We start from the raw sequence: 12,671 nt of genomic DNA, 5'->3' as shown, positions 1-12,671 counted from the left end.
CTCACAGAAATCTTGCGAGTACTTAGATGGTCCATCAGCTCCAATAAATCCATCGCGATTTCAATTCACATAAAAAAAATCTTTTGGGGCCTAAGAGTCACACCAGCCACGAATTCTTCATTGCATGTGCACTGTCTTGTAGTGAAATTTGGATAGCACATAAGGGCATCGGTTTTCAAAGAATGGCAAATGCTATTAAACCTGGGGCGCCAACTCAATATGTAGTATGAGTTTTGGATGAGGGGGGGTAAAACAAAAAATACACTAAAATATGAAAACCCATCTCCTTTTAAAGTAAGGTAACTTTTGCATGTGTTACCCAAATTTCAAGGTTTAAAGAAATATTTGAACCTCTTTTAGTGTAGAACACAATCATGTTAATTTGAATAATTTCTACTCATTGCATATTGTTAAATTCATCTCATACTCAAGATTTCGATAGGTTTTCTTACTAGAGGAAGTTGGCGCCCCAAGCTATCAAAAGAGAACTAATGTTCAACCAACCAATAAAATTTACCAGAAGAATGAAAAAAGTGGCAATTCAGGGATAAATCGAGCATTCTAAGGAAGTGATGTAGCTGCTTGGCCATTTGAGGAACTGGTAATTGCTGGGTGTTTGTATATTTGTAGGGCCAGGTCGTATGCCGTCATGAGAAACGAATCCTAGGTATCAAAGTTGAGTTTGGGCAAACCAACATTTAGATTTATTGAGGTGGAGATTATATCTGCTTAGCAGCTGCAATACCTATAAATGTTCTTGTAACGTGGCAGTGTGGACTAGTACATCAACCAGGTAGATGAGGACCATGTGTTCGACGATCAAGTCATGGAGCACAAAGTTCATCAACTGTTGAAAGGAGCTAGGGGCGTTGAGCATGCCAAAAGCCATTATGTGAAATTTATACAAACCCAAGGGCGTCTGAAATGCCATCTTACATTTATTGGGTGCTCCCGCATAGGAATTTGCCGGTACTTGGATATCAAATCAAGGGAGGTGAATATCAAGAATGCACCAAAGAATCTAACATTAATGCATGGCAAAGGATAATCATCCCTGACTATCACCTTGTTTGAGGGATGATACGATCTTAGAGCATGAGGTCGACTTGCTTGCGAATCTCTAAGATCTACTCACGAGAACATAGTGTAAAGCAGCACGGACAAGGCGGGCATCCCTGATGGGTAGTTCATGAGTGCCATGGCGATTGTAATGGTGGGTTTGGCATCCAAAAAGGCATGGGGGTATTTGGTCAAAATGTATGTGATTCGGGCATGAATCCAAATGCCTGAACAAGAAGAAAGCCAAGCAATGGGAGGAACACGTGGTAAAACCAACATGTGATTGGAAAAGTCAGTCATGGCACCGTGTCCACATAGCTAGTCACATCCCAAGGTTATAGGAAAGATTTGATGAGGTAGAAGAGGCGACAAAGTGGTAGGACCCAAAAGTGATAGGCACATCACCCCGAGGATGCTCGGTGGATGTCTACGTGTCACAAAAAGGACTGCATGGCCTAGAAGTGGATAAAGGGGTAACCAAGAGTGAGTAATAAATAGGCTATGGGCTGTAGAAAGGGAACTTCTTGAATCAACGAGCACCAAAATTGGGGGGCTATTGAAGTGACCAGCTAACGACAAAGCCGAGAGAGGGTGGGAGAGTTTGTTCAACGGTTGAGAAGTCATTGAGTCCCCTAGCATTTCCAAACTATCTTTTCTCGAGACCAAAGAAGGGGACGACTTGGGAGCGACCTGTGCTTTCTTAATCGACGGAGAACCGTATCTTGCCAGGAATTGATGACAATATGGCCATACCTATTGCAAAAAAAACACGGACGGCAACCTTATGCATCTCAATCAGGCAGGCAGGTTTGTCGGAGAAAGACCATCGAAAGGGCGATTTTGACGTTATGTAGGCATCATGGATATGGTCAATCTCCATGGCATTGCACTTGTGGATGGAGGAGGCAAGACTAGGGGCAGTGGTGGAATCTTGGTGGAGAACTTGGAGGTAGTGGATTCAATGCATTGTGCAATCTGCAAGGCTTCATGTAGGGGCTTGGGACCCTAGCCTTGAGTCCATTGTGAAATCAATTATGGCCATGAGAGGAATGGCTTCAGATTCTTGAGTATATTGTTATCCACTCGCATTAACAAGTGCATTAACGTAACACCAAATTGAGACATGTCTCATTCAGCAAATGTCTTAACTCTTGCAATTGTGTGAGTGCATCTTTAACTATATCGGTATTGCGAAATGCTGAGCAAAGAGCCATTTGTAGATGGAGCGAGGAGGACTTCACCTAAGCATTTAGCTGATGAAATGAGGTTGCAGCAAGTGCTTCAAAGGCAAGCTTTACTTCGTTGACCTTATGTTGGTTTGACCACCCATGATACTCGGCAAGGTTGGTCCAGCCACATATAAATGTCCTCCTCTGACAACCCGTTAAAGGATTTTGGCCGTACTTTCGGATCCCCCACAATGATTTACCTCTCTTCGACTTTACTATTCTCGAAGGAGAGTTTTGTAGGGCCTCGAATGTTTGTGTAGTGATCTGCTCTGGCAGAAGCAATGGCATGCATTCCCCTGGCACTATGCCACTGTGCCAAACTTGACTAAGGGACTAGGATTAGATGCATTTAAAGATAACTGTGATAGCTTGTGTGCGAAGTGGTTCTCAAATTACATTCGCCTCGGGCTTAAATAGGGTTGGCTTGGCATTGGATTGAGGAAACATGGGTTGTTGGCTTTACCCATGGTGCAATTTCCTGGCAAGAGGTGCTATTCTCATGATTTTAGCTTTAGGTTAAGAAGTTGGAGGTTCTCCACTGGCTTATTGCAGTATGGTGACGAGCAGTTGCTTCAGTAGATTGACCAGGCATGAATATTTGGGTAAGTAGATGGAACTTCAGCAACCGGCTTGTGCCTATGCAAACAAGGCCTTGCCTCTTGCTTCGACTATTCCATAAGAGTCTCACTAGATGGGAAACCACCTAGAATCTACACAAACACAAGTTTCTATCAGTGCACCAAATCGGTCAGCTAGTGCAGCTACAACAAAGTTGAAAGGAATGTTTCTGCACTCAATTCTAGCAAGGGGCAACTGGCCAACAAGCACTATACTGCATTGGCCCATTGATCTCTGTGGGTGGGTGAATCTGAAAGGAAAAGACTTGGGATGCCTCACTCATAAGGATGCAATTAGAGAGCACGACTCCAATGTTCCACTGCAGACCAAAATCATCTGGAGGTCTAAGGCGCTGGTATACCCAATTACAATGTGGAGGCTTGGTCTTACAGGAGTATGGAACCTTACACCATCCCCTCGATATAATTTTTTTTCTATGGCATGTCCTCATTGGCAAACTAGGAAAGACATTTCTCCATTCTCTATTTTTTGCATAGGCAAACAAGAGTCCATTTTTCATTGATTATGGGGATTCGAGGTATCTAGAAGGCTATTCGAGAGTGGCTAGCTCAGGTGCATATCCACATACAAATTAGCTGGAAGCTGATTATTCTGGGCGATATGGCAAAGATAAATGTCTTGCAGCTTGATGTATGGCACCTTATCAGGGCAACTACTTTACAACAGATTTGAAAAGTGAGAAACAATTTTTTATTTTGTAGAGGGATAATGCCCTCAGATTTTTATGTTTCTCATCAATAAATAAATTCTGCAAGTGCTTCATTACTATGCTTCCATAGATATGATAGTTCTACTTCCAAGGAATTGAGCCAAACATTGTAATCGCATCATGCACAGTCTCATTTCCTTTATGTAGTTCTTTTTTATAATAATATAATAATACTACCTTCTCCCGCAATAAATAAATGGGTGGACAAAGAGAAGAGTGTCAACTATATCTAAGTTTGGTAAATAGTGGTACGAGAGACACTTTAAGCTAATGAGACATCTAGTGTAGCTGTGGAGGACCGACCCCAACTCATACTCTTTGTTCCTCAAATGGTGCGGTTGGTGAGGAGCTTCTAGATGCAAAGCACAAGAAGAGAGGCTTGGAGGAAGAAGAACATTTGAAGAAATCAAGTGCAAACTTAACAGCTTGCTTGATCTTGCAATGCTTGAGCGGATCAAAGATTAATCAAAGATTCTCCAAGAAGCTATAGTGGAATGTATTCATTTTCTTTGTGATATGTTTACAAAGCCTTTGCATAGTAGAAGTGGGCTAAGGTTAGGTAGGGGGTTTGCCTCGAGATTTTCTACACTTCCCTGGAACTTGAGGGGTGTTGTGATAAGGTGAATTTGAAGGGCTATTCTAAGGTGATTACAATCTATTACTAATTTGAAGCTCCCTCTATACTTAGGTATTTATTCACTAATCTTCATATCAATAGTTCTTTTGAGAGTACCGTGCTCCAATGTCTCTTACTTCAAAGGGGACTATTATATACGTTTTCTTTGGTTTCCTCCATTGAGTTATGATCTCTTACTTTGACATCTAGGCTTTTATATTTTCCTTGAATAGGATCCACACATGCTTGCATTGTTATTCTTTGTCTCTAATGGCACTCTTTTGGGTTTTTTTTTTTGACGACTTGGATGGGCATTAGTTTGGGATAATTTTTATAAACTAAAGGTTGATGTATGGGGATGAGCATGATCTCAAATAGATAACTAAAACATCTAGCAATTCTTTTGTGAATTCCAGTTCAATACATATCTATGGATGCACTCTAGGATTCAGGAAAGATTCATTCTATATACCTAGCACTTTCCCTATTGGATGATAGATGATTTCTAATTGATTACAGAATTCCAGGGTTAGATCAAATAACTCTACCTTTTCTGTGACTTTGGTGGAATGGTTCAAATCTAGGGAAAACAAGGGTGACCACTTCTGTAGATAGAGTGGTAGATTTCAAGCCGCCTAGAGCACTTAACTCTTCATTGATGCTGTCATCTCTAGTTTCTCGAAGAGAAACATTAGATATACTTTCCTTAAGAACTGGACATTCACAACATCATGTCCCTTCTTCACATAAAGTATTCCTTTGATCCACCACCTCCACCATCCACTTTCCACCCACTATTCACCCACCATCTCCACCACCCAAGTTATAACTTTTTCCTCCACTCTTCCACACCGCCCATCCTCTCTCCTTCAATCTCCCTCCATTCCCATCCCCTTCCCCTCTCCACCCCCCCCCTCCCCCCCTGTTCCAGTAGCAATGCTGCCTATGATGCTTGTAGTACCCACATTCCTTAGCCTGCTAGCCAGCTTGATTAGCTGCCCCATCACAATCCCAATTGGAACCTTACAAGAAACTACTCGACAATGCGAGAGAGCTTCTAGGGTTGGATTTAATCTACACAAGGTCCCTCGTCACTTGAAGTGGAAGATAAGGATAATTTAGTGATAAAATGTAACCATCCCACTAGAGCATAATTCTTTTGGCCAATACCCTAGAATAGTGGATGGTGGGGCAGGAGCAAACATCTTAGGAAAAGCGATGTATGAAGAATGGGGAATACCACCAATGAGGAATGCCACATTCAACATCAGCCTAGCTGACCACACTCAAATGTGTTTATGGGTTCATCTGGACACTTAAAACTGATACATATACGGTAATAACGAATAGAATCCTCACAGCCCTCATGACTAACACAATCTCAACATAGAGAACAAGAGATTAGCGTAATAGGAAAAAGAAAACTCTATTAGGAAATAAGGAAGTGAAAACATCCACTGTATTCATGGTAGATCTCTCAACAACATGAGCAAGATGCATACAACTTGTCCTTCTCTGAACCATAATACAAACATAATGCCAACTAAATACGCATCCGAGGTACGAAGAGATGCACTTGACAGTTGGTGCCTCTTTTGCATTTGAATGACATGGTAGCTCTATGCAATGCCCAAGATGGGCGCGTACGCAGTGTTCGAGATAGCACCTACAGCACACGTTGGGAGGGCCACCGGAATGGGAAACGATGGGGGGTATAACATGGGTGCACACACAAGGGTGGAGGGGGGGTGGAGAGAGAGGGCATGGAAGGGGGATGGAGAGCGGGATAGGTGGTAGAGAGAGAGGATGGAAGGGGGTTGGAGAGAGGGAGAGGTGGTAAAGAGAGAAGACGCAAGGGGGGAAAGAGGAGTGAGAGAAGGTAAAGAGGGGTGGCAGAGAGTATGGAAGGGGGTGGATGACGTGAAAAAAAAGAGGAAGTGACAAAATGAGGTTTGAAGGGAAGGGAATGAGAGAGAGGATGGAAGGGGAGGAGGGAGAAAGGAATTTGGCCAGACAGAATGGGAGGATAGGAAGGGAAATGAGAGAATAAGAGGAGGAAGGGAAGAGAGGGATGGGATGAACGAAAATAAAAGAGAGGGGTTGATGGAAAAAGAGAGTGAAGGCGCGGCAATGCAATGTAGGGGGAAAAATCAATAGAAATTTTAAAGATGGAAAAAAAAGGGGGGGGAGGGGAGTGTATACGTTAAAGAACAAGAATGTGGAGGGAGGAGGTCGACGCATTGCAAAAATGGTGGTCGAGGGATGGAGATTTATGCAAGAAATAGAGGATGGATAGAAAAAGTGGTTGCGGTGGAAAAGGTGGAGACTACCGGGAAGAATGGAGGATGGATGAAAAAAGTGGTGATGGTGGTGAGAGACGGGTGAGTGAGGTAGAGAGAGAGGTGAGGGGGAGGGAGAGAAATGATTGAGTGAAGTCGAGTGAGGTAGAGAGAGAGTTGAGGGAGGGGAGAGGGAGGTTAAGCGAGGCACAGAGAGAGAGTTGAGGGAGGCTAGAGGGGAGAGGCCGAGTGGGGGATTTGAGGGGGGGATGAAGAGGCAGGGAGGCGATTAATTAGGTTAGAATAGCTTAGGTTAAAGCATTGCCCCGTTAGGGGCAAAGCTATAGCAACGATTTGCTTCCCTTTGAATTCGGATTCTGAGACACTTGTAGCCATGGCATGGGTTTTGATTCAGCTCCACGGTGAGTCCTCTTCACTCTTCTAGGAGTTATGTGGCACCCATGTGCACCTTCTCTTGGCTTCTCTGTCATCTCCAACGAATTATCACCCAGAGCAAGCTGCTTTGGTAATGCAACTGGATGGATCAACGCAAGGAATAGCTTAAAAAATAGCTTGGGTTAATGTGAGGAGCAGGGTAATCAATTAATTGCGTTTCTAAACCACTTGGAAATATTTCCCGCGCTTTTGGGAGCTCTTATCATGACCATCATATCAGCATCATCATCATCATCATCATCATAAGCTTCGTCTTCGTCTTCTTCATCTCTACGCTTTCACGCTTTCCTCCCTTCAAGCTTCTGGCACAACCTTAAGTCCTCCTTCAATTGAAACCCTAGCCCTCCGTCGCCATGCCCTCTCTCAAGGATTCTTCCCCCCCCGTCGCCGAGCTCAACCCCGACGAGACCCCCTCCCAAGCAGCTGCCTCTGACGCTCCCCCACCGAAGGAGGAGGAAGAGAAGCCCTCCTCCCCCGAGCCCGCTAACGCCGCTGACGACGATTCCTCTTCTCCTCAACCTCTTGAGGATGCCCAGCGCCTCTTCGACTCTGGCTGCGACGCCGTCCGGTCCGGCGATTACGAGCAGGCCGCTGATTGCCTTAGCCGCGCCCTGGAAATCAGGTCGCTTTCTTGTTTTTAGTATTTTTATATGCTCGCTCGTTTTGATGGCGTCAGAGGGTCCGTAATTGTGCGCATTGAGGCTGGCACATATCGTTATTGTGTCTTTGCGTTGCTTAATATTAGTACCATGAACTGGAAATCGGCCAGCCTATGATGCTAGTTTGTTTCCTCTAGGAGACATGACAAGGAACTGCCACTCCCATTTCGGGCTTGTGAGGTCTTATTTTACCGTGCTCCTCGGCTGTTGGGCTACCCAATAAGTCACAATATGCTCTTTATGTATCTGAGGAACATACCTGACAGCGTGCACTTGTCAATATTTTCTTAATTCTGATTGTGTTGAAGAGACGAGAGCCAAATTGGGTCATTTCATATAGCTGAACCCCTAAGATTTGTTCTAGACCTAGTGCTATAAGTCTATGTGCATTGCTTTTTAATTTGGTAGCTGTAGTGTAACACGTTTGTAATCAATTGGCGCATCAATTGAATTGCAGAACCCGCCATTTTGGAGAGCTTGCCATTGAATGTGCTTTGACCTACTACAAGTACGGTTGTGCTCTTCTTTACAAGGTTCAGGACGAGTCTGAAGCTCTCAACGATCCTGCTGAAACGAAGAGCAAGACTGAGCCTGTTGCTTCGAATGGCTCAAAGGAAACAGGTTTGTCACTTGCATTTGTAGATATCGTAGGGAACTGTAAGTGGAGGTATTTGGGCAATATTTGGAGGTGGCCTTAATTTCTCACTGGTTTGCATGCCGTCTACTGTATGTGCATTGGTTTTCATGGAATGTACACACTTGAAGCAAACAGTCTTTACGTGTTATCTTTACAGCTAGGTATTTCATGGTCTAGGCAGTGGATACATGCATTACAAGGCCAGTCTTTAAAAAACTATCTTCTACGGTTGTGAGATGTGCTTTTTTTCTTACTGAGTTTTTCAGTCTTTAATAATGACAATCAGATCAGGAAGCTGAAGGAACAAAGGATGAACAGGAGGATGAGGATGATGAAGAGGAAGATTTAGACGAAGAAGAGGAATCAGATTTAGATCTCTCTTGGAAAATGCTAGATATTGCTAGAGCTATTTATGAAAAACAGGAGTGCCACTCAATCCAGGAAGTTGATGTCATCACAGCTTTGGCAGACGTGAGCCTTGAAAGAGGTAAGTGCCAGCAGTCCTCTAGCACTGCATTTCTATCCTGTCATTTCTTGCACTGAAGTCCAGGCTTGTATTCTTTTTCGTCTTTTTTTAAATAAAAAAATTTCGGGGTTACCTTACCATAGATACTCAAAGTAGTCTTTAGCTTTTCCAGGCTGTGAAATTTTCAAGATAAGTAGCCAGGGCTCTCATCCGTTTCTGAACCAGCAATCAACTTTCTTTTTCTGGCCCTATTGTGCATGCTACAATTTTCACATTTGCTTTCATGCAAGTCTGCGACTCTTGGTGGTTGCATTACTCATCCATGTAAGCACTTCACACACCGCACATGCAGTGTCCAAAGACATTCTGCTAAATCCTTTGCTTACTGCCATGCATAATACTACCAGAGGACTTTGAGATGTGCTTTCGAGATTACACTAGGGCGTTGGAGGTTTTGGAAGGGCTTGTTGAATCTGATAATCGAAGAATTGCTGAACTGTATCCTTTTCTTGTCTGTCCCTTTCATTAAAGGGTGCATGCAATTTTTTTAATTTTAAATTTACAAGAGAGTTTAAGAATGGGGGATGGAGTAAAATTAATCAGTATGGATAATAAAAACTCAGTTTGGATAAGAAAGCATACTGCTAAAGTTGAAGGGACTGCCACTGCTTGAGAGATGTCAGATGCTTTAATGGCAGAAGTAACTGTTTTGCCTTATCTATGTCATAGTGTTTTTCCAAAATTTCCTGGAGTGCTAGTGAAATTTAAGCTGGCAGGGTTGTGTGTTGTTTAGCTTCAATTTGCAACAACCTTGATACTACTTTTTCAGATGCTTCAAACTCAGCTTGGCACAACAACTTGGGTACAAGCCAAAAGAAGCCCTTAGGTACTGTCAACAGGCTGTCTCTGTGTGTGAGGCTCGGCTGCAACGGCTGAGAAATGAAGTAGCAGTTGCAACAGGGACCATGGACCCAAAGGGTAAATCAATTTTAACCTGTGAGATGCCTGAGGGCATGCTGCAACCTACTGGAGGGGGACAGCTGTTGGATACACCTGAAGAAACTCAGAATGTGTTCTGTAGGGAGCAAAGGGATGAAATCAAGGAGATTGAGCAATTACTGGAAGAACTAAGAGAAAAGGTCTTACATGCATATTTCTTGTCTTGCAAACTCTCTCCCTGGAATTGACTTGTCTATTTGCACCTGAAGTTAGCAACTAGTCAATGTTTTATCTGGATGTTTTGCATGCAGGTGGTTGAGTTGGAGGAGATGGCAGTAGCTCCCTCGCTTCTGGACTCCTTGAAAGAGACCAACCCAGGTGCTGTGGATACCATTCAACAAGTTTTTACTGCAACAGCAAACTTAGTGTCTCAAGTAGCCAGCAGTGGGAGTTCATCACACACGGAATCTTCGAGTGGTGGCTTTGATGCTCCATCTTTGTCAGCCTCTAGTGCTGCAGTGACACACCTTGGAGTAGTTGGACGAGGTGTCAAGCGGGCTACCCCTGTTTGTGTAACTAGTACTGCAAATGGTCATGAAATGTCATCAAAAAGGCGTACTCTTGATGATATGATGACCAATGGAGGTGCAGGTGAAACTCAAATTGGATTTGGCTCTACTGCAGTAGGTCGGTCTGTGAATGGACAGCCTGTAAATCTACCGGCAGAAAAGGGTGAAGGTACTCAAGAAAATGAATGAGTAGATGCTTGGAGGGTTGGCTTGCCATCGATGAAAGGTGATGGTTAGAAGAATTGGAAATGGCCTCCAAGGGTTACTGGCCTGTAAAAAGGAGAGAAGTTCTTGATCAGTAGACTCAGTACTACCCTTTTTGATGTCATTCAGCCAAATGTACTTGATTTGTACTCAAGCTGATATTTGCATTTTTCACTTCTTCGACTTCATTTTTGCATTGCACAGGTTGAATCAAGTGAGAGACCATGATGTCCAAGTATGCTTTCCACATGGCCCGTCAGCAATGGTCATTGTGCTCTGTAGCAATCACAGCACTTGTTCATCAGTGCAACTCACTTCCAGCTTGTAGCGCTGAAGCAAACATAACGACTCGACTATGAACAGAATATGGATCTTATTTTATCGCCTAGTTTTTGGTAGGAATGTTTGCCCTGTTAATCAACACACATGCACGTGCACATGCACGCACGAACAAAAAAGAGAGACTGAAAAGATAAAAACAAGGTGTTTTTCTTGCTTTGTCGAGCTACCAAAAGTCCGGAAAGCAAACCTTGTATAAGCATTGTCTCTCCTCTACTGACCCACTTTTGCAGCCTGGCTGACTAGACCTTTCCTGAGCTGCGTAGCCATTTGGACACTTGTTATCTTATAGGTGTTTGCTGGTTCTATGCACCCTTGTCATTAGCCGATGACTGATGTCAGCCCTGACTGGCCTCATTTTGTGGTTCTGCTCTACAGATTTGGGCCCAAAGCTCTGCTCTACACTAGTCCATGCAGCCTGCTCTACTCAATCCAGTGGAGGGAGAGTTGATCATATGCTGGTCTATGTCCCCTCCATTTCGGTCACGTGGAGCCTTATCAGCTTTTGAACTTTGAATTGTGCTCAAGCAGTAACTCCCTTTCTTTGAAACTCACCCACAAGCCTTGCAGTGCATCAGCAAGTAGAGAAGCTGATGCCATCAATAGTACGAGGGCATTGAAAATCCCTAGTAGAAGAGGTGGTAGTGTGAAACAGTTAGATAGGAGGTGAATATAAAATGGGGTGGGGAAAACGTTAAGGGGTGGGAGCACTTGGTAAATGTGGGGAGGTACAAGGGGTCATAGGCTCAGCAATGCAAATAAATTGGTGATGGTTTAGATCAAGGAAGATAAAAGACTAGTGCCTTGCCCCAACTTTCCTTCTCATCTCAAGATAATTATATGTGCTTTTCACTCAATTCGAATAATTAATTTTTATGTTTGTAGCTCAAATAGCTAAGTGGGTGTACTTAAAAGTAATCATAGATGCATGATGTTAAATGTAGATTTGCAAATATTTCACAAGCATTGTAGTTATAGATAGGGCATGTGCTACAACTATAAATACAAGGAGTGATACAAAAAACTAGGTAGCCTTAGCTTTTCCAATTGGGACCCTACCTTCTACAACAATCCTTGGGTGGGTGAGTGTGGGTCCAATGTTGGTTAGTTAATTTTAATGTTTGTTTATGAAAATTGAAAAGATGGCAAAGTGTGGCTTGTGTGGGGCCATTTCTATGGCTAGCTTGGCTTCATAAATTGGTTTATTCATTGGTGAACCACGGGGAAAATTAATGAGTTGCCCAACAATTACATGTGGGGGGATTGATTAACCTAAGTTGAGTGTAATAATGATAGGTGATCCACGTGGAAAATGAATGAGTTGACCAAAAATTACATGTGGGGGGATTGATTAACCTAAGTTGAGTGTAATAGTGATAGGTGATTTGATTAGGGTTGTATGAAGACAATTTGACTTGGAAGCAAGGATCTAAGGTTTTGATACACACCACAATGTCAAATATTCTAAAGCTTAGAGAGGAATGATATTTGAGGCACAACATGTGTGGGCCACCTACATGTTTTAGTTGATTGTCATCATCAAGCTCAAACCATTTTGGATAATGCTAGAGTAAACTTGCTAGTGGATACTAGGTTGTTGAGCCATGCATAAGAATGAATTATTGTGTAGCTAATTGTCAATCTAGCTCAAACACATATGATCATGCATAGAAGTAATTAATATGCTCACATGCCATATCTATAAGAAAATATTTGAATAAATGTATAGAAAAACATTTGAATTCAATGACCCATGTTCACTTATACGTGGAGTACACAAAAACATTTACATTTTTTAATATAGTGGTATCATGAATGCATGTGTGCTCATTGATAATTATTGGCTCTTTCATTAGTAACCTCTTAAATAT

At 42.9% G+C, this 12,671-nt stretch overlaps 1 protein-coding gene across 1 annotated transcript; it reads left to right on the top strand.

Annotated features, from left to right (window-relative positions):
• The first annotated feature begins 7,234 nt into the window (after positions 1–7,234).
• LOC147906207 (Tetratricopeptide repeat (TPR)-like superfamily protein) lies at positions 7,235–10,635 on the top strand. Its single transcript, XM_087377100.1, has 6 exons — positions 7,235–7,609; positions 8,104–8,267; positions 8,570–8,770; positions 9,157–9,247; positions 9,579–9,888; positions 10,000–10,635. Exons 1-6 carry the CDS (start codon positions 7,341–7,343, stop codon positions 10,444–10,446), a joined length of 1,482 nt encoding a protein of 493 aa, XP_087233226.1. The 5' UTR covers positions 7,235–7,340; the 3' UTR covers positions 10,447–10,635.
• Positions 10,636–12,671: the final 2,036 nt, after the last annotated feature.

This window comes from Dipteris shenzhenensis, chromosome 1 (assembly GCF_047967505.1).
Source record: "Dipteris shenzhenensis isolate YYH24624 ecotype China chromosome 1, Dip_SZ_1.0, whole genome shotgun sequence".
In the NCBI taxonomy this organism is placed as follows: Eukaryota; Viridiplantae; Streptophyta; class Polypodiopsida; order Gleicheniales; family Dipteridaceae; genus Dipteris; species Dipteris shenzhenensis.
This window is presented reverse-complemented; position numbering and strand designations above follow the sequence as displayed.

Coding starts and splice junctions, on each gene's coding strand:
- LOC147906207 (XM_087377100.1), top strand. CDS start 7,341: ATGCCCTCTCTCAAGGATTCTTCCCCCCCCGTCGCCGAGCTCAACCCC. Junction 7,610..8,103: donor AGCCGCGCCCTGGAAATCAG/GTCGCTTTCTTG, acceptor ATTGAATTGCAG/AACCCGCCATTTTGGAGAGC. Junction 9,248..9,578: donor AATCGAAGAATTGCTGAACT/GTATCCTTTTCT, acceptor CTACTTTTTCAG/ATGCTTCAAACTCAGCTTGG.